General features: G+C 45.9%; 1 protein-coding gene across 2 annotated transcripts in view; it reads left to right on the top strand.

Moving 5' to 3' along the window:
• The first annotated feature begins 1,005 nt into the window (after positions 1-1,005).
• LOC118396083 (CTD small phosphatase-like protein 2-A) overlaps positions 1,006-24,445 on the top strand; it is a 33,696-nt gene continuing 10,256 nt past the window's right edge. Inside the window, exons 1-12 of one of the 2 annotated variants that reach the window (XM_052466674.1) lie at positions 1,006-1,217; positions 6,339-6,559; positions 10,215-10,347; positions 10,655-10,801; positions 11,075-11,314; positions 11,621-11,696; positions 12,018-12,129; positions 12,897-12,983; positions 14,324-14,386; positions 16,912-16,991; positions 17,247-17,373; positions 17,732-17,827. In XM_052466674.1, coding sequence (XP_052322634.1) covers positions 6,359-6,559; positions 10,215-10,347; positions 10,655-10,801; positions 11,075-11,314; positions 11,621-11,696; positions 12,018-12,129; positions 12,897-12,983; positions 14,324-14,386; positions 16,912-16,991; positions 17,247-17,373; positions 17,732-17,827 — 1,362 coding nt within the window. In that variant the 5' untranslated portion in view covers positions 1,006-1,217; positions 6,339-6,358. The remainder of the gene's footprint in view (positions 1,218-6,338; positions 6,560-10,214; positions 10,348-10,654; positions 10,802-11,074; positions 11,315-11,620; positions 11,697-12,017; positions 12,130-12,896; positions 12,984-14,323; positions 14,387-16,911; positions 16,992-17,246; positions 17,374-17,731; positions 17,828-24,445) is intronic. The other variant, XM_052466676.1, reaches the window with a different exon arrangement.

Raw genomic sequence — 24,445 nt, 5'->3', positions numbered from 1 at the left:
CTATATGATTCGGGAAGAATGTGATCAGACTTTGCTTTCCAAAACCTTTTTTGAAAACTGCTGGACTGTTTTTGGAGACACCTTTCATACCAGTATAATGCTGGCTACCTTATGTGCACTTGCATAGGTAAAATGTATGAGGTAGGTTTCTAATTACAGTGGGTGCACTCGTTTTACTCCAGTGCAGCCACATGTGCTCCGTATTGAAACAGACATGAGAAAAAATTACACATGTCTTACTGCATACCTATGATGTTATTCAGCGATTTGCTTTCAGCTGTTTTTTTCAGTGGTGGTGGTACACTGTAAATTCATTGCATGTACTGTAATCGACTTGGCAGAAGATATCTACCCTGCCATTATGCTTGTTTACACTGAACTGCACTGTGGTACTACACTCATGGTTACGTTAAGACACCATTTGAGCTGGAGCGAGATATGGGTCAGAAAACATACTTCAATGTAGGGATGGGTTATGCCACTGTACTCAATGTTACCTTCATCCACACTGCTCTGTTGAAAATTTGAAATACTGCTAGTTGTTCCAGAAAATTGCCATTTTCTTCCTCATGCTAGCGAGCAGCAGCCATTATGGAATGGTGTGACACATTGAACAACAAAGGAGCTGATTGGCTGACACTCTCATTCCAAAGTGGCTACTGCTAGCTAGCATGAGGATGAAAATGCAGTTTTACAGGGGAAAAAAAACAATGAACTATTTCAATCTTCTCGACGTATCGGTGTAGATAAAGGTAAAATGTGAAGTACAGTGTCATATCCCATCCCTGCATTGAGGCATGTTTTCTGATATCTCCAGCCCTGGCTCAGTGGTGTCTTGACTATAACGTTCAGACCCCAGTGCAGTTTTGTGTTAACAAGGGTAATTGTAGGGTCTGTGTCTTCTGGCAATATAATTCACATTCCTAGACATCACACTAGTAGCGCTATTTATATATATATATATATATATATATAACACAGCCCACTATTCCCATTGAACTACACTATATATATATATATATTTCAGTGTAGTTCAATCGAATGCGTCCACTGTTTATGATGAGGCGAGAAATGGCGTCCACAGAGCCCGTCGGTGGTATGTGGTCCTAAACACAACGGACAGCCACACGGCTCTCTCGGTGGCCGCACAGTTTGCGGGCTTTACCAGCGGACAGGGCGAGCGGCCGACTTTACTTACGAGTTTCTTGGACCATTTGGTAAGTAAACGTTAATTGGTTATGGCTTGTGTCAATATGTTTTTGATTTTAAAACGACTGCCGTTATCACCAGTTAGCTGTGAGCTAGCTAATGTTAGCTAGATGGCCAACTTGGTGTAGCTGATGTTAGTTATGAGCTAACTGGTTTTCAAAGGAACTACCTATCTAGCGATATTGCTTTTTTTTGCAATAATAGTTGTTTAGCCATTTTGTTTTTTAAATTAAATAGGTTAACGCCCCCCCCCCCCTCATGTTCCTTGTTTTTAGTGGAAATCGGGAAATCAACATGGCTAGCTAGCTGGCTAACTAGCTCTGTAACGTAACGTTGTCAATAACAGCTATTCTCTGTTACTTTTGTTATTATCTTAGTTCATATTTCTATTGGCTAACTATGTACTATCTAGTAATGTCGTGAACAACTAACTAGATCGTTTATAACGGACGTAATTCAATCATTAGTTAGCTAGCTAGCTGTTACATAACACAACTAGCTAGCTAATACAAGGTTCATGCTTCTGTGTTGTTTACGGTCTTGTACTTAGTAGCAAATGTTAGATTTAAAAAAAAATATATATATATGTTTGGCTAGTTAACGTCAAATGTGTTTTTATTTCTGTCGTGTGTCAGGGAATTATATTTTGTATTCTTACTAAGTTATAGGTAGCTAGTGAGGCCTCTTCGACTAATAGCAGCTAGGTAGAGAAACACAGCCCACTTTTCCCAGTTGCTACTGTTCATAAAATGGACCATAACTCCATAGGCACTGTAGTATATTAGATCCCACTATAGGTTGTTTTTGTTGTGTACACGATGAGTAGTTATCTATAGTCTATTTACGAGCTGAATTTTAAAATCTGATCATAATAGCAATTCATATTTTTCAGTGTCCACATAATGTAAAGGGGTGTCAAACTGATCCCACAGGTTGCCCTAGACAACCAGGTGAGGGAAGTACCTGGCTATGTAGTAACCGTAATTCATCTATCAATTACGAGAGAGGAGCGGCACTCGGTTGAATGAGTTTCACATGTAACATAATGGAAGTTGTTCTACACATCGGTTTTTACTAGTTACCACAGCCACAAACTCAATTGGTTATAACTGGAAAAATATTTATTGAAAATAAACATTTGCTTTTGTCTTAATTTAAGGTTAGGCATAAAGTTAAGATAAAAATATGTTTTTAAACCTTAACCCGAAACTGGTTTAAGAGAAGTTCTAGAAGTAGGCGTCGAGTCAAAGCAGCTAATGCCTTCACACAGAGGGCAACAGCCGCCAGTGATGTAGCCCAAGGGGCCAACAGGTGGCGATATTGAGTCGTATCATCTTACCGTCTTTGAACCCGGCACATTAGATAAATTCGTATCCCTCATGGACCGGTTCAGAACAAAAAACTAGAGGTCGACTGATTTATGATTTTTCAATACCGATTATTGGAGGACCAAAAAAAGCCGATACCGATTAATTGGACAATTTTTAATATATATTTGTAATAATGCCAATTACAACAATACTGAATGCACACTTTTATTTCAACTTAATATAATACATAAATAAAATATATTATATTTAGTCTCAAATAAATAATGAAACATGTTCAGTTTGGTTTAAATAATGCAAAAACAGTGTTGGAGAAGAAAATAAAAGTGCAATATGTGCCATGTAAAAAAGCAAATGTTTAAGTTCCTTGCTCAGAACATATGAAAGCTGGTGGTTCCTTTTAACATGAGTATTCAATATTCCCAGTTAGGAAGTTTTAAGTTGTAGTTATTATAGGAATTATGGGACTATTTCTCTATACAATTTGTATTTCATATACCTTTGACTATTGGTTGTTTTTATAGGCACTATAGTATTGCCAGCCTTATCTCGGGAGTTGATAGGCTTGAAGTCCATAAACAGCGCTGTGCTTCAAGCATTGCGAAAAGCTGCTGGCAAACGGAGGAAAGTGCTGTTTGAATGAACGCTTACGAGCCTGCTGCTGCCTACCACCGCTCAGTCAGACTGCTCTATCAAATATCAAATCATAGACTTAATTATAATATAATAAACACACAGAAATACGAGCCTTTGGTCATTAATATGGTCAAATCCAGAAACGATCATTTTGAAAACAAAACGTTTATTCTTTCAGTGAAATACAGAACCGTTTCGTATTTTATCTAACGGGTGGCATCCCTAAGTCTACATATTGCTGTTACATTACACAACCTTCATTGTTATGTCATAATTAGTTATGTTATGTCGTAATTATGTAAAATTCTGGCAAATTAATTACGGTCTTTGTTAGGAAGAAATGGTCTTCACACCGTTTGCAACAAGCCAGTGGACCCAAACTTCTGCATATACCCTGACTCTTCTTACACTGAACGCAAGAGAAGTGACAACGCAATTTCAGGCAACGCATTGATTACATCTTAACGCAGGACAAGCTAGGTAAACTAGTAATATCATCAACCATGTGTAGTTAACTAGTGATTATCTTAAGATTGATTGTTTTTTTTACAAGTTTAATACTAGCTAGCAATTTACCATGGCTCCTTGCTGCCTGCACTCGTGCACTCGTGGTCCTTCTGTAGCTCAGTTGGTAGAGCATGGCGCTTGTAACGCCAGGGTAGTGGGTTCAATCCCTGGGACCACCCATACGTAGAATGTATGCACACATGAATGTAAGTCGCTTTGGATAAAAGCGTCTGCTAAATGGCATATATTATTATTATATTATAAAAAGTGGTCAGCCTGCCACGCAGTCTCCTTGCGGATTGCAATATAATCGACCATAATTGGCATCCAAAAATGCAGATTACCGATTTTGTTATGAAAACTTGAAATCGGCCCTAATTAAATCGTCCGTCCCGATTTTAATCGGTCGACCACTACCAAAAACATTCTCCATCAGGCCGCATAGTCTTCGATTTCCTCCTGAACATGACCTTTTATTTAACTAGGCAAGTCGGTTATTAAGAACAAAATCGTATTTACAATGAAGACCTAGCAGAAGGCCTCCTGCCGGGGATGGCGGCAGGGATTACATTTGATATATAAATAAACAGGACAAAACACGCATCACGACGAGAGACCAAAGACAGCAGCACAACATGGTAGAAGCACAACATGGTAGAAGCACAACATGGTAGAAGCACAACATGGTAGCAGCAGCACATGGTAGCAGCAGCACATGGTAGCAGCACAGCATGGTAGCAGCACAGCATGGTAGCAGCACAACATGGTAGCAGCACAACATGGTAGCAGCACAACATGGTAGCAGCACAGCATGGTAGCAGCACAGCATGGTAGCAGCACAACATGGTAGCAACACAGCATGGTAGCAACACAGCATGGTAGCAGCACAGCATGGTAGCAGCACAACATGGTAGCAACACAGCATGGTAGCAGCACAACATGGTAGCAGCACAACATGGTAGCAGCACAACATGGTAGCAACACAGCATGGTAGCAGCACAGCATGGTAGCAGCACAGCATGGTAGCAGCACAGCATGGTAGCAGCACAACATGGTAGCAGCACAACATGGTAGCAGCACAACATGGTAGCAGAACAGCATGGTAGCAGAACAGCATGGTAGCAGCACAGCATGGTAGCAGCACAACATGGTAGAAGCACAACATGGTAGAAGCACAACATGGTAGAAGCACAACATGGTAGCAGCAGCACATGGTAGCAGCAGCACATGGTAGCAGCACAGCATGGTAGCAGCACAGCATGGTAGCAGCACAAAACATGGTACAAACATTAATGGCTATAAGGTGGGGAAAATGTTTACGTTCCTTATGAAACACCATTTTCCACCCCAAATGTTCTATAGGATTGAGGTCAGGGCTTTGTGATGGCCACTCCAATACCTTGACTTTGTCCTTAAGCCATTTTACCACAACTTTGGAAGTATGCTTGGGGTCATTGTCCATTTGGAAGACCCATTTGCGACCAAGCATTAACTTCCTGACTGATGTTTTGAGATGTTCCTTCAATATATCCACATAATTTCCCTCCTCATGATGCCATCTATTTTGTGAAGTGCACCAGTCCCTCCTGCAGCAAAGCACCCCCACAACATGATGCTGCCACCCCCATGCTTCACGGTTGGGATTGTGTTCTTCGGCTTGCAAGCCTCCCCCTTTTTCCTCCAAACATAAAGATGGTCATTATGTCCAAACAGTTCTGTTTTTGTTTCATCAGACCAGAGGACAGTTCTCCAAAAAGCACAATCTTTGTCCTCATGTGCAGTTGCAAACCATAGTCTGGCTTTTTTATGGCGGTTTTGGAGCAGTGGCTTCTTCCTTGCTGAGAAGCCTTTCAGGTTATGTTGATATAGGACCCGGTTTACTGTGGATATAAATACTTTTGTACCTGTTTCTTCCAGCATCTTCACAAGGTCCTTTGCTGTTGTTCTGGGATTGATTTGCACTTTTCGCATCAAAGTACGTTAATTTCTAGGAGACAGAACGCGTCTCCTTCCTGAGTGGTATGACGGCTGTGTGGTCCCATGGTGTTTATACTTGCGTACTATTGTTAGTACAGATGAACGTGGTACCTTAAGGCGTTTGGAAATTGCTCCCAAGGATGAACCAAACCCGGTCTTGGCTGATTTCTTTTAATTTTCCCATGATATCAAGCAAAGAGACACTGAGTTTGAAGATAGGCCTTGAAATACATCCACAGGTACACCTCCAACTGACTCAAATGATGTCAATTTTCCTATCAGAAGCTTCTAAAGCCATTACATAATTTTCTGGAATTCTCCAAGCGCTTTAAAGGCACAGTCGACGTAGTGTATGTAAACTTCTGACCGACCCACTGGAATTGTGATACAGTGAAATAGTCTGTAAACAATTGTTGGGAAAAATGACTTGTGTCATGCACAAAGTAGATGTCCTAACCGACTTGCCAAAACTATAGATTGTTAACAAGAAATTTATGGAGTGGTTGAAAAACGACTTTTAATGACTCCATCCAAAGTGTATGTAAACATCTGACTTCAACTGTGTGTATATATTAATGTAGCTACATGGCATCTCACTGGTTTCCTGTGTTCTCTCTTTGTGTCGTACCTGTAATATATATATATTGCCCTGCCTGCCTGCCTGCCGTGCTGCCACACCAGTCTTCCATGTAACGTGTAGGATGATGAGGCTGAGAGTACGGAAGGCTTCTCAGCAGCCCAAACCCAGCCCCGGCCGTCCAGCCTCAGAACCCCGCCCAGCTCAGGCCAAGAGAAAACACTGCGAGGTGGCGCCCCCGTCCAGGAGAGGCCTCAGGATGCAGAAGAATGAGGCTGGCCTGTTCTCTACCATCAAGAAGTTCATCAGGGGAAATGCTGTCAAGGTGGGTGAGCCATCTTCATATAACTGGCCCGGTACCCCCCCTGCAAACATCAGTGTTTGGGTGAAGGGAATGATTTAAAAACAAAAATGTTACCTTTATTTAACCAGGCAAGTCAGTTAAGAACAAATTCTTATTTTCAATGACGGCCGAGGAACAGTGGGTTAACTGCCTGTTCAGGGGGCAGAAGGACTGATTTTTACCTTGTCAGCTCGGGGGATTCGATCTTGCAACCTTTCGGTTACAAGTCCAACACTAACCACTAGGCTACCTGCCGCCCCTCCTCTCTAACCACTAGGCTACCCTGCCGCCCCTCCACTCTAACCACTAGGCTACCTGCCGCCCCTCCACTCTTAACCACTAGGCTACCGGCCGCCCCTCCACTCTAACCACTAGGCTACCTGCCGCCCCTCCACTCTAACCACTAGGCTACCTGCCGCCCCTCCACTCTAACCACTAGGCTACCTGCCGCCCCTCCACTCTAACCACTAGGCTACCTGCCGCCCCTCCACTCTAACCACTAGGCTACCTGCCGCCCCTCCACTCTAACCACTAGGCTACCTGCCGCCCCTCCACTCTAACCACTAGGCTACCTGCCGCCCTCCACTCTAACCACTAGGCTACCTGCCGCCCCTCCACTCTAACCACTAGGCTACCTGCCGCCCCTCCACTCTAACCACTAGGCTACCTGCCGCCCCTCCACTCTAACCACTAGGCTACCTGCCGCCCTCCACTCTAACCACTAGGCTACCTGCCGCCCCTCCACTCTAACCACTAGGCTACCTGCCGCCCACTCCACTCTAACCACTAGGCTACCTGCCGCCCCTCCACTCTAACCACTAGGCTACCTGCCGCCCCTCCACTCTAACCACTAGGCTACCTGCCGCCCCTCCACTCTAACCCCTAGGCTACCTGCCGCCCTCCACTCTAACCACTAGGCTACCTGCCACCCTCCACTCTAACCACTAGGCTACCTGCCGCCCCTCCACTCTAACCACTAGGCTACCTGCCGCCCTCCACTCTAACCACTAGGCTACCTGCCGCCCCTCCACTCTAACCACTAGGCTACCTGCCGCCCCTCCACTCTAACCACTAGGCTACCTGCCGCCCCTCCACTCTAACCACTAGGCTACCTGCCGCCCCTCCACTCTAACCACTAGGCTACCTGCCGCCCCTCCACTCTAACCACTAGGCTACCTGCCGCCCCTCCACTCTAACCACTAGGCTACCTGCCGCCCCTCCACTCTAACCACTAGGCTACCTGCCGCCCCTCCACTCTAACCACTAGGCTACCTGCCGCCCCTCCACTCTAACCACTAGGCTACCTGCCGCCCCTCCACTCTAACCACTAGGCTACCTGCCGCCCCTCCACTCTAACCACTAGGCTACCTGCCGCCCCTCCACTCTAACCACTAGGCTACCTGCCGCCCCTCCACTCTAACCACTAGGCTACCTGCCACCCTCCACTCTAACCACTAGGCTACCTGCCGCCCCTCCACTCTAACCACTAGGCTACCTGCCGCCCCTCCACTCTAACCACTAGGCTACCTGCCGCCCCTCCACTCTAACCACTAGGCTACCTGCCGCCCTCCACTCTAACCACTAGGCTACCTGCCGCCCCTCCACTCTAACCACTAGGCTACCTGCCGCCCCTCCACTCTAACCACTAGGCTACCTGCCGCCCCTCCACTCTAACCACTAGGCTACCTGCCGCCCCTCCACTCTAACCACTAGGCTACCTGCCGCCCTCCACTCTAACCACTAGGCTACCTGCCGCCCCTCCACTCTAACCACTAGGCTACCTGCCGCCCCTCCACTCTAACCACTAGGCTACCTGCCGCCCCTCCACTCTAACCACTAGGCTAAAGCAGGACATGGAGATAAATATCTAATTGTAGCTTTGCCAGAGCCCTGTTTCTCTGCTGCTTCTGGCTTTTCCACACCTAACTTGTAGTGGGTGAAGTGGGTTCGGAATCAACTGAATGAAATGCGTCTTGGAAGTGGTTTTCACCTAACTTGATATGTCCGATACTCAGAATCAAATAGGCTGCTTCCCAAAAAATAACATGGTCGCCGTGATAAAATGTTCTAACTTGCATGAAACAATCCGGTTTTTAAAAAAATGTTTCAACCAATTTATCTGGTTATATCCATTAAATGTGTTATTCTAAGACAATCGGATGTTTCATTTAAGTTATAGACAATTATGTGTAAGTTGCTACTGGTGGGCAATTTCAAAGCTGCATAAAATAATCTTTGGTGTGGAGGTGACCTGAGAAACACAATCTTTCAGTTCTATTACCTTCTCAGATAAGTGATCATACTTCATATTTTTTTACAGATTAATGTGTGTATATGCAACGCTACATGGATGTTAATGACTATTTCTTGCTAATTGAAAAGATGGGTTTTCCATGCTAGCAGTCGTACCACACACACACACACACACACACACACACACACACACACACACACACACACACGTCAGTCAAATCAAATTGCAACACAACTTGGTAACAAGATGATAAATCTCAACCATTTACAGTGGACATTTTGTCAATGCATTTAGTCTTTATTTGACTGTTAAATGAACCCAGCATCGTTATGCTTAAAGCAGGGGTGTTAAACTCATTCCACGGAGAGCAGGTTTTTATTTTACCTTTATTTAACTAGACAAGTCAGTTAAGAACAACTTCTTATTTACAATGACGGCCTACCGGGGAACAGTGGGGTTAACTGGTCTGGGAACAGTGGGGTTAACTGGTCTGGGAACAGTGGGGTTAACTGGTCTGGGAACAGTGGGGTTAACTGGTCTGGGAACAGTGGGGTTAACTGGTCTGGGAACAGTGGGGTTAACTGGTCTGGGAACAGTGGGGTTAACTGGTCTGGGAACAGTGGGGTTAACTGGTCTGGGAACAGTGGGGTTAACTGGTCTGGGAACAGTGGGCTAACTGCCTGTTCAGGGGCAGAACGACAGATTTGTACCTTGTCAGCTCGGGGGTTTGAACTTGCAACCTTCCGGTTACTAGTCCAACGCTCTAACCACTAGGCTACCCTGCCTCCCCCTTCCTTAATATTTAGTGACCTTAATTCATCAATCAAGTTCACGGGAGGTGCGAAAAACCTGCAGGCACTCAGCTCATCCCTCCCTCTCTTCTTCTCTCCCAGGTAGAGCAGGACATCCCAGCTCATCCCTCCCTCTCTTCTTCTCTCCCAGGTAGAGCAGGACATCCCAGCTCATCCCTCCCTCTCTTCTTCTCTCCCAGGTAGAGCAGGACATCCCAGCTCATCCCTCCCTCTCTTCTTCTCTCCCAGGTAGAGCAGGACATCCCAGCTCATCCCTCCCTCTCTTCTTCTCTCCCAGGTAGAGCAGGACATCCCAGCTCATCCCTCCCTCTCTTCTTCTCTCCCAGGTAGAGCAGGACATCCCAGCTCATCCCTCCCTCTCTTCTTCTCTCCCAGGTAGAGCAGGACATCCCAGCTCATCCCTCCCTCTCTTCTTCTCTCCCAGGTAGAGCAGGACATCCCAGCTCATCCCTCCCTCTCTTCTTCTCTCCCAGGTAGAGCAGGACATCCCAGCTCATCCCTCCCTCTCTTCTTCTCTCCCAGGTAGAGCAGGACATCCCAGCTCATCCCTCCCTCTCTTCTTCTCTCCCAGGTAGAGCAGGACATCCCAGCTAAGAGGAGTCGTATTGATTGTAAAGTGGACAACAGCAACCTGATCACGTCTTCTCCTCACCCACCAACCAAAGCCATCGCCAGGGGCTGCAGAAGAGGTGCTAACATACCTGGTGAGTTAGAGAGTCCAGACATGACACGGGGTAATCTGTCATCTACATTATTATAATAATAATAATACTACGAGTGTGGAGAAATAGAGGTGTCATTTATAGTTCTGCTTGATGACATCACACTGTAGCCACACCCTCTTTGTGCACATCTGTTTCTTTGGAAACGTTGCAGCAAAGTCAATTATGAATATTTATGTTTTCAGAATGTCTTATTTGACCGTAGATGTCGCTGTAGTGCTCATTTTTTTTAATTTTTTATCATGTCAGTTCAAATAACAGTTTGAAATAAGTTCCTACTTTCTCTCAGAACCAATGACGTTGAACAGTAAGCCCCTGAAGCCCAACGGTAAACTGGAGGTGCCCGTGGAGGAGGCGAGCAGTCCACCTCGCACCACTCTCCTGGGGACCATCTTCTCTCCCGTCTTCAACTTCTTCTCTCCTGCTACCAAGACGGGTAACACAATCTGCCCTAAAGTCTTTTATCATTTTCAGTCTCTTTAAAAAAATATATAAAATAGTTTTTTTTAAACTATCCTAAAGGAAATCGGTTATTTAACCTGGTCCTCCGTGGTTGAATGTAAAAGGTATTTTCCTTGATTTGCCCCGTCCTCCCTAGAGAGGAGAGGACGCCACGGATGGAGGACAAAAAAAACCCATTGGAGACTCACACATGGCAAAAATTTGAGATTCGCTCAAATTTCTCTCCCGTGTTCCCTTCTGTGTCCAGCCACTCCTGAGTCTGGCTCCCCCGGGCAGGGGGGGTCGGAGGCTGAGGAGATGACGAAGCAGCCGGAGACGGTGGTGGTGGAGGAAATGCCCACCAGTACCCCTGCATCTACAGGGGGCGTCGTCCTGTCCTCTGTTGCCCCAGCTCCATTAGTACCTCCACCACCACAGGCTCCTCTGGCTACCCCAGAACCACCTGTCGACGGAGGGCAGATGGCTACAGATATGCCCCCTCTAACAGGTAACCATGACGTTGGTTGCTCCTAGGTTACGCTATGGGTCAATTTAGAACTTGCGAGTGAGACTTGTAGATTGTGTGATTTAAAAAAAAAAAAACGTGATATGGACTATTGTGGAATTGTTTTACTTGCCCTGCTTTATATCAATGATGCATTTGCTGGGGGGGTAAATGTGATTAAATAAAAGGTGATTTTCTGTAAAAAATAAAAATAAAAATAAAAAAATAATAATTTAAATAAAAAAAAGTTTAGATCCTAAATGTTTGAATATGGCGTTGTTCCTGAATTATCTCCGGGCTGCATTCTAGTCTGCTGTTACCCCCACGTCTCTCCCACGGCCCCTGCAGAGGGCACCTACGAGGAAGACTGGGAAGTCTTTGATCCGTGAGTACTGCGTAGTTTATTTTTTTTAATCAAATTCACCAACCAATCACAGTTTGTGCCTCTCTCTTTAAATAATAGGTAGTAGAAAGAGCTCGGCAATTTGGGGATTTGAACGTAAAAATAAATTTAAAAAAAGGAAACATTTGATTCCATTTTAAGCAGACAAACCCCACCAGTCTTATCACACCATCTAACCTACAAGCATTTCGCTACACTCGCATTAACATCTGCTAACCATGTGTATGTGACATAACATTTAGTTACTTAGTAATAGTGAGCAAGGACCAACGACTAAGATATCTGTGCCTCCTCTGTTTTCAGGTACTTCTTCATCAAGCACGTGCCTCCGTTGACAGAGGAGCAGATAGCCAGGAAACCAGCACTGCCCCTTAAAACACGCAGCACACCAGAGTTCTCCCTAGTTCTAGATCTGGTGAGATTACAGTCCCATATGTTCTCCCTGGTTCTCGTGAGATTACAGTCCCATATGTTCTCCCTGGTTCTAGATCTGGTGAGATTACAGTCCCATATGTTCTCCCTAGTTCTAGATCTGGTGAGATTACAGTCCTATATGTTTTCCCTGGTTCTAGATCTGGTGAGATTACAGTCCCATATGTTCTCCCTGGTTCTAGATCTGGTGAGATTACAGTTCCATATGTTCTCCCTGGTTCTAGTGAGATTACAGTCCCATGTGTTCTCCCTGGTTCTAGTGAGATTACAGTCCCATATGTTCTCTCTGGTTCTAGTGAGATTACAGTCCTATATGTTCTCCCTGTTTCTAGATCTGGTGAGATTACAGTCCCATATGTTCTCCCTGGTTCTAGTGAGATTACAGTCCCATATGTTCTCTCTGGTTCTAGTGAGATTACAGTCCTATATGTTCTCCCTGTTTCTAGATCTGGTGAGATTACAGTCCTATATGTTCTAGAACTGGTGAGATTACAGTCCCATATGTTCCTGAACAACCGAGTGCCATCAACAGATTTCTTTTATTATTTTGGGAGATTACCTGTAGTCGTCCTGAATGTCCCCAAGATGCATTTTGAGTCTACGATATCTACAGAATGTTCTAAAATGTGTTAATTTATTTTGTTCAAAACGCTCTTGTTCAGATCGACGTACAAATCAGAAACATTCAACGAAAGTAGGTAAAAACAAAACAACAACCACTAAACCAGAAGGTGTTTGTGTATTGATCAGGACGAGACGTTGGTGCACTGTAGTCTGAATGAGTTGGACGACGCAGGCCTGACCTTCCCTGTCCTGTTCCAAGACGTCATCTATCAGGTGGGTACAACAAGGCTGTGACGGCACAGAAACACACAGTTTATTTTTTAAAAACATTTTGTTAGGTTCTGACAGAGTAAAACTCACCGGGACAACTAGTGAAGCTCAAACCAAGTTCATCCACCCACTGGGTCACACACCACTGCATACGACAAAGACATGTTTAACCTAGTCTGTCTGTATATCTATACCTTCCTCCTGTGCTGAGTCTCATCCTTACACATCTGGACAGCCAATAGATCTCCGTTGCTAGGCAGAATTTAACGACGCCTGTTCTTTCTCGCTTTATCTGACCTCGGCACAAATTCCTCACTCCTCCCCCAACTCCTCCCCCAACTCCTCCCCCAACTCACGGCTGTCTTGTTGACTTGAACCAGACGGTGGCCCTTTCTCTCTAACATGTTCTGACAGAATGGGAACTTTATTTTATTTTTCTCTCTTTCCCTCAGTGACGTGAATAAGGCTAATTCAAGTTCAGAAGTCCGTAATCGTCAAGGTGATTGAGAAAGGGCTCTTTCTCAATACGTCTTTCCTTGTGTCCTCACTTTCTTCTCAAACCTTATTGGAAGGGACTGTCCAATGTCTTTTCCCGTGGGTTTGCTCTTGCATGTACGGTATTTAGAGTGGACATGAGGACTCTAGAAAAGACATTTAGAAAAAGCCGTAGGTTTTATGTGCTTGTCATGGAAAACGTCTCTCTTTTCAGTAAGTATGTTTACATGCACAGGAAATAATTCGATATTAAACGGTTTATGACAGTAGGCAGATGAGGCAATAGTCATGTAAACACCTTACTTTGTTTATCTTAATCGGCGTAAAGTCAAAATCAAAGTAAGCATACGAGGATTAAATTATTATTATTTTTTTTAATTGCATTTTTTCCGGAGCAATCTTTAATGAATTATTATGACAGTCGGCGTTCCAGCGGTGTATTTGATCTGTACGTGTGCTAGCACCAGCCGAGAGCCTCGCTCTGTAGCGCGAGGTGAAGTGGGTTCGGAATCAACTGAATGAAATGCGTCTTGGAAGTGGTTTTCACCTAACTTGATATGTCCGATACTCAGAATCAAATAGGCTGCTTCCCAAAAAATAACATGGTCGCTGTGATAAAATAAAATGTTCTAACTTACAATTTATCAAGAGTCCCGTCAGGTAGCCCTGATTTTCAGATGTGTTCATTTTAACAGGATTATTTGGGAAATAAATGTTTTTTTAAATCGAACTGTTATATTAATCTGACTATCCACAATGTATGCATTATTGTGTGCGTGTGTAACCGTAGTCCGTGAAGAGGAGTTGGATATATTTCCATTTCCTGTTATTTTCCCTCTTCTCTGCAGGTGTACGTGCGGTTGAGGCCGTTTTTCAGAGAGTTCCTGGAACGCATGTCTCAAATTTACGAGGTGAGGTTCTATGTGTCTTTTTAAAAATAAATGTTAGTCATTTAGCTCTGATCCAGAGACACTACAGTAGTGAGTCATTTAACAGACTCTCTGATCCAGAGACACTACAGTAGTGAGTCATTTAACAGACTCTGATCCAGAGACACTACAGTAGTGAGTCATTTAACAGACTGATCCAGAGTCACTACAGTAGTGAGTCATTTAACAGACTCTCTGATCCAGAGACACTACAGTAGTGAGTCATTTAGCAGACTCTCTGATACAGAGACACTACAGTAGTGAGTCATTTAACAGACTCTCTGATCCAGAGACACTACAGTAGTGAGTCATTTAACAGACTTATCCAGAGACACTACAGTAGTGACTCATTTAACAGACTCTCTGATCCAGAGTCACTACAGTAGTGAGTCATTTAACAGACTCTCTGATCCAGAGACACTACAGTAGTGAGTCATTTAACAGACTCTCTGATCCAGAGACACTACAGTAGTGAGTCATTTAACAGACTCTGATCCAGAGACACTACAGTAGTGAGTCATTTAACAGACTCTCTGATCCAGAGCCACTACAGTAGTGAGTCATTTAACAGACTCTGATCCAGAGACACTACAGTAGTGAGTCATTTAACAGACTCTCTGATCCAGAGACACTACAGTAGTGAGTCATTTAGCAGACTCTCTGATACAGAGACACTACAGTAGTGAGTCATTTAACAGACTCTCTGATCCAGAGACACTACAGTAGTGAGTCATTTAACAGACTGATCCAGAGTCACTACAGTAGTGACTCATTTAACAGACTCTCTGATCCACTACAGTAGTGAGTCATTTAACAGACTCTCTGATCCAGAGACACTACAGTAGTGAGTCATTTAACAGACTCTCTGATCCAGAGACACTACAGTAGTGAGTCATTTAAGACTCTCTGATCCAGAGACACTACAGTAGTGAGTCATTTAAGACTCTCTGATCCAGAGACACTACAGTAGTGAGTCATTTAAGACTCTCTGATCCAGAGACACTACAGTAGTGAGTCATTTAGCAGACTCTCTGATCCAGAGACACTACAGTAGTGAGTCATTTAACAGACTCTCTGATCCAGAGACACTACAGTAGTGAGTCATTTAACAGACTTATCCAGAGACACTACAGTAGTGAGTCATTTAACAGACTCTCTGATCCAGAGACACTACAGTAGTGAGTCATTTAACAGACTCTCTGATCCAGAGACACTACAGTAGTGAGTCATTTAACAGACTTATCCAGAGACACTACAGTAGTGACTCATTTAACAGACTCTCTGATCCAGAGTCACTACAGTAGTGAGTCATTTAACAGACTCTCTGATCCAGAGACACTACAGTAGTGAGTCATTTAACAGACTCTCTGATCCAGAGACACTACAGTAGTGAGTCATTTAACAGACTCTGATCCAGAGACACTACAGTAGTGAGTCATTTAACAGACTCTCTGATCCAGAGACACTACAGTAGTGAGTCATTTAACAGACTCTCTGATCCAGAGACACTACAGTAGTGAGTCATTTAAGACTCTCTGATCCAGAGACACTACAGTAGTGAGTCATTTAAGACTCTCTGATCCAGAGACACTACAGTAGTGAGTCATTTAACAGACTCTGATCCAGAGACACTACAGTAGTGAGTCATTTAGTAGACTCTCTGATCCAGAGCCACTACAGTAGTGAGTCATTTAACAGACTCTCTGATCCAGAGACACTACAGTAGTGAGTCATTTAACAGACTCTCTGATCCAGAGTCACTACAGTAGTGAGTCATTTAACAGACTCTCTGATCCAGAGCCACTACAGTAGTGAGTCATTTAACAGACTCTCTGATCCAGAGACACTACAGTAGTGAGTCATTTAACAGACTCTCTGATCCAGAGACACTACAGTAGTGAGTCATTTAACAGACTTATCCAGAGACACTACAGTAGTGAGTCATTTAACAGACTCTCTGATCCAGAGACACTACAGTAGTGAGTCATTTAACAGACTCTCTGATCCAGAGACACTACAGTAGTGAGTCATTTAACAGACTTATCCAGAGACACTACAGTAGTGAGTCATTTAACAGACTTATCCAGAGACACTACAGTAGTGAGTCATTTAACAGACTCTCTGATCCAGAGACACTACAGTAGTGAGTCATTTAACAGACTCTCTGATCCAGAGACACTACAGTAGTGAGTCATTTAGCAGACTCTCTGATCCAGAGACACTACAGTAGTGAGTCATTTAACAGACTTATCCAGAGACACTACAGTAGTGAGTCATTTAACAGACTCTCTGATCCAGTAGTGAGTGCATACATTTTCATACTGGTCCCCCGTGGGGAATCGAACCCACGACCCTGGTGTTACGAGCACCATCCTCTACCAACTGAGCTAAACGGGACCACTGATCTCTGTAGACTTCACTGGGACAAAGAATCGGGGAAATGCAAATTTTAGATCATAAAAGTGTTATGCTGTTTGTTTTGTTTTAATTTCTTTCTCCGTTCACAGATCATTCTGTTCACCGCCTCTAAGAAGGTGTATGCAGACAAGCTGCTCAACATCCTGGACCCCAAGAAACAGTTGGTCAGGTCAGTGAAGGAACAACCTTATCGCTTATTGAATGATTACGACCGACCCAAGTTTCACCGTGGATTGCGTCCCAAACGGAACCCTACGTAGCGCACAACTTTTTATTTTTTTTTATTTATTAGATCAGAGCCCTAACGTAGGGAATAAGGTGCCATTATGGGAACACAGTGGTAGAGAAAGGTTGAGCTAATTTCCAATTGACCGGCTACACTAGACTTTTAATCGTTGTTGTTTTTCATCTCCCTCTCCTACAGACATCGGTTGTTCCGTGAGCACTGTGTATGTGTTCAAGGAAACTACATCAAGGACTTAAACATTCTGGGAAGAGATCTTTCTAAGACTGTAATAATAGACAATTCACCTCAAGCCTTCGCCTATCAGGTACGCTGATCATACCTTTCACAGTACAGCTACTACATATATCCCACAGGAATCACACACACACTTTGTGTCTGTATGTATGTGTGTGTATATGTAATATATTATATTTATATATTATATATTATATTTATTTATATATATATATATATATATATATATAAATTACAGGCCTCATCTTTTTAAGTGGGAGAACTTGCACAATTGGTGGCTGACGAAATACTTTTTTGCCCCACTGTGTGTGTGTGTGTGTGTGTGTGTGTGTGTGTGTACACAGTAAGTCGTTGGATAAAAGTCTCTCATAATTACATTTTAGTGTGATATCGCAATTCAAAAACCTCCTTTTTGTTCTCAATCACAGCTTTCCAATGGGATTCCCATCGAGAGCTGGTTCATGGACAGGAATGATACCGAGCTCCTCAAGCTGGTTCCTTTCTTAGAGAAGCTGGTGGAGATGGTATGTAGTCACTCTGAAACAAATGTGTTCAAACTCAACCTCCTACCTTATATATTCACTCAAACATTTTCCCTGTCTCTCTGTAGAGCCTGTAGAATGGGTCTCTGTAGGGCCTGTAGAATGGGTCTCTGTAGGGCCTGTAGAATGGGTCTCTGTAGGGCCTGTAGAATGGGTCTCTGCAATGGGTCTCTGTAGGGCCTGTAGAATGGGTCTCTGCAATGGGTCTCTGTAGAGCCTGTAGAATGGGTCTCTGTAGGGCCTGTAGAATGGGTCTCTGTAGGGCCTGTAGAATGGGTCTCTGTAGGGCCTGTAGAATGGGTCTCTGCAATGGGTCTCTGTAGGGCCTGTAGAATGGGTCTCTGCAATGGGTCTCTGTAGAGCCTGTAGAATGGGTCTCTGCAATGGGTCTCTGTAGAGCCTGTAGAATGGGTCTCTGTAGGGCCTGTAGAATGGGTCTCTGTAGGGCCTGTAGAATGGGTCTCTGCAGGGCCTGTAGAATGTGTCTCTGCAATGGGTCTCTGTAGGGCCTGTAGAATGGGTCTCTGCAATGGGTCTCTGTAGAGCCTGTAGAATGGGTCTCTGCAGGGCCTGTAGAATGTGTCTCTGCAATGGGTCTCTGTAGGGCCTGTAGAATGGGTCTCTGTAGAGCCTGTAGAATGGGTCTCTGCAGGGCCTGTAGAATGTGTCTCTGCAATGGGTCTCTGTAGGGCCTGTAGAATGGGTCTCTGCAATGGGTCTCTGTAGAGCCTGTAGAATGTGTCTCTGCAATGGGTCTCTGCAATGGGTCTCTGTAATGGGTCTCTGCAATGGGTCTCTGCAATGGGTCTCTGCAATGGGTCTCTGTAGGGCCTGTAGAATGTGTCTCTGCAATGGGTCTCTGTAATGGGTCTCTGCAATGGGTCTCTGTAGAGCCTGTAGAATGTGTCTCTGCAATGGGTCTCTGTAATGGGTCTCTGTAATGGGTCTCTGCAATGGGTCTCTGTAGGGCCTGTAGAATGGGTCTCTGTAATGGGTCTCTGTAGGGCCTGTAGAATGGGTCTCTGCAATGGGTCTCTGTAGAGCCTGTAGAATGTGTCTCTGCAATGGGTCTCTGTAATGGGTCTCTGTAATGGGTCTCTGCAATGGGTCTCTGCAATGGGTCTCTGCAATGGGTCTCTGTAGGGCCTGTAGAATGTGTCTCTGCAATGGGTCTCTGTAATGGGTCTCTGTAATGGGTCTCTGCAATGGGTCTCTGTAGGGCCTGTAGAATGGGTCTCTGCAATGGGTCTCTGTAGAGCCTGTAGAATGTGTCTCTGCAATGGGTCTCTGCAATGGGTCTCTGTAATGGGTCTCTGCAATGGGTCTCTGCAATGGGTCTCTGCAATGGGTCTCTGCAATGGGTCTCTGTAGGGCCTGTAGAATGTGTCTCTGCAATGGGTCTCTGTAATGGGTCTCTGCAATGGGTCTCTGTAGAGCCTGTAGAATGTGTCTCTGCAATGGGTCTCTGCAATGGGTCTCTGTAATGGGTCTCTGTAATGGGTCTCTGCAATGGGTCTCTGTAGGGCCTGTAGAATGGGTCTCTGTAATGGGTCTCTGTAGGGCCTGTAGAATGGGTCTCTGCAATGGGTCTCTGTAGAGCCTGTAGAATGTGTCTCTGCAATGGGTCTCTGTAATGGGTCTCTGTAATGGGTCTCTGCAATGGGTCTCTGTAGGGCCTGTAGAATGTGTCTCTGCAATGGGTCTCTGTAATGGGTCTCTGTAATGGGTCTCTGCAATGGATCTCTGTAGGGCCTGTAGAATGGGTCTCTGCAATGGGTCTCTGTAGAGCCTGTAGAATGTGTCTCTGCAATGGGTCTCTGTAATGGGTCTCTGCAATGGGTCTCTGCAATGGGTCTCTGCAATGGGTCTCTGTAGGGCCTGTAGAATGTGTCTCTGCAATGTGTCTCTGCAATGGGTCTCTGTAATGGGTCTCTGCAATGGGTCTCTGCAATGGGTCTCTGCAATGGGTCTCTGCAATGGGTCTCTGTAGGGTCTCTGCAATGGGTCTCTGCAATGGGTCTCTGTAGGGCCTGTAGAATGGGTCTCTGTAATGGGTCTCTGTAGGGTCTCTGTAATGGTCTCTGTAGGGTCTCTGTAATGGGTCTCTGTAGGGCCTGTAGAATGGGTCTCTGTAGGGCCTGTAGAATGGGTCTCTGCAATGGGTCTCTGTAGGGCCTGTAGAATGGGTCTCTGTAATGGGTCTCTGTAATGGGTCTCTGTAGGGCCTGTAGAATGGGTCTCTGTAGGGTCTCTGTAATGGGTCTCTGTAATGGGTCTCTGTAATGGGTCTCTGTAGGGTCTCTGTAATGAGTCTCTGTAATGGGTCTCTGTAGGGTCTCTGTAATGGGTCTTTGTAGGGTCTCTGTAATGGGTCTCTGTAGGGCCTGTAGAATGAGTCTCTGTAATGGGTCTCTGTAGGGCCTGTAGAATGAGTCTCTGTAATGGGTCTCTGCAATGGGTCTCTGTAGGGCCTGTAGAATGAGTCTCTGCAATGGGTCTCTGTAATGGGTCTCTGCAATGGGTCTCTGTAATGGGTCTCTGTAGGGCCTGTAGAATGAGTCTCTGCAATGGGTCTCTGTAGGGCCTGTAGAATGGGTCTCTGCAATGGGTCTCTACAATGGGTCTCTGTAGGGCCTGTAGAATGTGTCTCTGCAATGGGTCTCTGTAGGGCCTGTAGAATGAGTCTCTGCAATGGGTCTCTGCAATGGGTTTCTGTAGGGCCTGTAGAATGTGTCTCTGTAATGGGTTTCTGTAGGGCCTGTAGAATGGGTCTCTGCAATGGGTTTCTGTAGGGCCTGTAGAATGGGTCTCTGTAATGGGTCTCTGTAGGGCCTGTAGAATGAGTCTCTGCAATGGGTTTCTGTAGGGCCTGTAGAATGAGTCTCTGTAATGGGTCTCTGTAGGGCCTGTAGAATGAGTCTCTGTAATGGGTCTCTGTAGGGCCTGTAGAATGAGTCTCTGCAATGGGTCTCTGCAATGGGTTTCTGTAGGGCCTGTAGAATGGGTCTCTGTAGGGCCTGTAGAATGGGTCTCTGTAGGGCCTGTAGAATGGGTCTCTGTAATGGGTCTCTGTAGGGCCTGTAGAATGGGTCTCTGTAATGGGTCTCTGTAGGGCCTGTAGAATGGGTCTCTGCAATGGGTCTCTGCAATGGGTCTCTGCAATGGGTCTCTGTAGGGCCTGTAGAATGTGTCTCTGCAATGGGTCTCTGTAGGGCCTGTAGAATGTGTCTCTGCAATGGGTCTCTGTAGGGCCTGTAGAATGTGTCTCTGCAATGGGTCTCTGTAGGGCCTGTAGAATGTGTCTCTGTAATGGGTCTCTGTAGGGCCTGTAGAATGTGTCTCTGTAATGGGTCTCTGCAATGGGTCTCTGTAGGGCCTGTAGAATGGGTCTCTGTAATGGGTCTCTGCAATGGGTCTCTGTAGGGCCTGTAGAATGGGTCTCTGCAATGGGTCTCTGCAATGGGTCTCTGTAGGGCCTGTAGAATGGGTCTCTGTAATGGGTCTCTGCAATGGGTCTCTGTAGGGTCTCTGTAGAGCCTGTAGAATGGGTCTCTGTAATGGGTCTCTGTAGGGTCTCTGTAGAGCCTGTAGAATGGGTCTCTGCAATGGGTCTCTGTAGGGCCTGTAGAATGTGTCTCTGCAATGGGTCTCTGTAGGGCCTGTAGAATGGGTCTCTGTAATGGGTCTCTGTAGGGCCTGTAGAATGGGTCTCTGCAATGGGTCTCTGCAATGGGTCTCTGTAGGGCCTGTAGAATGTGTCTCTGCAATGGGTCTCTGTAGGGCCTGTAGAATGTGTCTCTGTAATGGGTTTCTGTAGGGCCTGTAGAATGAGTCTCTGTAATGGGTCTCTGTAGGGCCTGTAGAATGGGTCTCTGTAATGGGTCTCTGCAATGGGTTTCTGTAGGGCCTGTAGAATGGGTCTCTGTAATGGGTCTCTGTAGGGCCTGTAGAATGGGTCTCTGTAATGGGTCTCTGTAGGGCCTGTAGAATGGGTCTCTGTAATGGGTCTCTGTAGGGCCTGTAGAATGGGTCTCTGTAATGGGTCTCTGTAGGGTCTCTGTAGAGCCTGTAGAATGGGTCTCTGCAATGGGTCTCTGTAGGGCCTGTAGAATGGGTCTCTGCAATGGGTCTCTGCAATGGGTTTCTGTAGGGCCTGTAGAATGGGTCTCTGCAATGGGTCTCTGTAGGGCCTGTAGAATGGGTCTCTGCAATGGGTCTCTGCAATGGGTTTCTGTAGGGCCTGTAGAATGGGTCTCTGCAATGGGTCTCTGTAGGGTCTCTGTAGAGCCTGTAGAATGGGTCTCTGTAATGGGTCTCTGTAGGGCCTGTAGAATGGGTCTCTGCAATGGGTCTCTGTAGGGCCTGTAGAATGTGTCTCTGCAATGGGTCTCTGTAGGGCCTGTAGAATGTGTCTCTGCAATGGGTCTCTGCAGGGCCTGTAGAATGAGTCTCTGCAATGGGTCTCTGTAGGGCCTGTAGAATGGGTCTCTGCAATGGGTCTCTGTAGGGCCTGTAGAATGTGTCTCTGCAATGGGTCTCTGTAGGGCCTGTAGAATGTGTCTCTGCAATGGGTCTCTGTAGGGCCTGTAGAATGTGTCTCTGCAATGGGTCTCTGTAGGGCCTGTAGAATGTGTCTCTGCAATGGGTCTCTGCAGGGCCTGTAGAATGGGTCTCTGTAATGGGTCTCTGTAATGGGTCTCTGTAGGGCCTGTAGAATGGGTCTCTGTAGGGTCTCTGTAGGGTCTCTGTAATGAGTCTCTGTAATGGGTCTCTGGAATGTGTCTCTGTAGGGTCTCTGTAATGGGTCTCTGTAATGGGTCTCTGTAGGGTCTCTGTAATGGGTCTTTGTAGGGTCTCTGTAGGGCCTGTAGAATGAGTCTCTGTAATGGGTCTCTGTAGGGCCTGTAGAATGAGTCTCTGTAATGGGTCTCTGCAATGGGTCTCTGTAGGGCCTGTAGAATGAGTCTCTGCAATGGGTCTCTGTAATGGGTCTCTGTAGGGCCTGTAGAATGAGTCTCTGCAATGGGTCTCTGTAGGGCCTGTAGAATGAGTCTCTGTAATGGGTCTCTGTAGGGCCTGTAGAATGGGTCTCTGCAATGGGTCTCTGCAGGGCCTGTAGAATGAGTCTCTGCAATGGGTCTCTGTAGGGCCTGTAGAATGGGTCTCTGCAATGGGTCTCTGCAATGGGTCTCTGTAGGGCCTGTAGAATGGGTCTCTGTAATGGGTCTCTGCAATGGGTCTCTGTAGGGCCTGTAGAATGTGTCTCTGCAATGGGTCTCTGTAGGGCCTGTAGAATGTGTCTCTGTAATGGGTTTCTGTAGGGCCTATAGAATGTGTCTTTGCAATGGGTCTCTGTAGGGCCTGTAGAATGGGTCTCTGTAATGGGTCTCTGCAATGGGTCTCTGTAGGGCCTGTAGAATGTGTCTCTGCAATGGGTCTCTGTAGGGCCTGTAGAATGTGTCTCTGCAATGGGTCTCTGTAGGGCCTGTAGAATGTGTCTCTGCAATGGGTCTCTGTAGGGCCTGTAGAATGTGTCTCTGCAATGGGTCTCTGTAGGGCCTGTAGAATGTGTCTCTGCAATGGGTCTCTGTAGGGCCTGTAGAATGGGTCTCTGCAATGGGTCTCTGTAGGGCCTGTAGAATGGGTCTCTGCAATGGGTCTCTGTAGGGTCCTGTAGGGCCTGTATGGGTCTCTGCAATGGGTCTCTGCAATGGGTCCTGTAGGGGTCTCTGTAATGGGTCTCTGCAATGGGTCTCTGTAGGGCCTGTAGAATGGGTCTCTGTAATGGGTCTCTGTAGGGCCTGTAGAATGGGTCTCTGTAATGGGTCTCTGCAATGGGTCTCTGTAGGGCCTGTAGAATGTGTCTCTGCAATGGGTCTCTGTAGGGCCTGTAGAATGTGTCTCTGCAATGGGTCTCTGTAGGGCCTGTAGAATGGGTCTCTGCAATGGGTCTGTAGGGCCTGTAGAATGGGTCTCTGCAATGGGTTTCTGGGCCTGTAGAATGGGTCTCTGTGGGTCTCTGTAGGGCCTGCAATGGGTCTCTGTAGGGCCTGTAGAATGGGTCTCTGCAATGGGTCTCTGTAGGGCCTGTAGAATGTGTCTCTGCAATGGGTCTCTGTAGGGCCTGTAGAATGTGTCTCTGCAATGGGTCTCTGTAGGGCCTGTAGAATGTGTCTCTGCAATGGGTCTCTGTAGGGCCTGTAGAATGAGTCTCTGCAATGGGTCTCTGTAGGGCCTGTAGAATGAGTCTCTGCAATGGGTCTCTGTAGGGCCTGTAGAATGAGTCTCTGCAATGGGTCTCTGTAGGGCCTGTAGAATGAGTCTCTGCAATGGGTCTCTGTAGGGCCTGTAGAATGAGTCTCTGCAATGGGTCTCTGCAATGGGTCTCTGCAAGAATGGGTTTCTGTAGGGCCTGTAGAATGGGTCTCTGTAATGGGTCTCTGTAGGGCCTGTAGAATGGGTCTCTGTAATGGGTCTCTGTAGGGCCTGTAGAATGGGTCTCTGCAATGGGTTTCTGTAGGGCCTGTAGAATGTGTCTCTGCAATGGGTCTCTGTAGGGCCTGTAGAATGGGTCTCTGTAATGGGTCTCTGCAATGGGTC

Source organism: Oncorhynchus keta, chromosome 17 (assembly GCF_023373465.1).
Source record: "Oncorhynchus keta strain PuntledgeMale-10-30-2019 chromosome 17, Oket_V2, whole genome shotgun sequence".
Taxonomy (NCBI): domain Eukaryota; kingdom Metazoa; phylum Chordata; class Actinopteri; order Salmoniformes; family Salmonidae; genus Oncorhynchus; species Oncorhynchus keta.
This window is presented reverse-complemented; position numbering and strand designations above follow the sequence as displayed.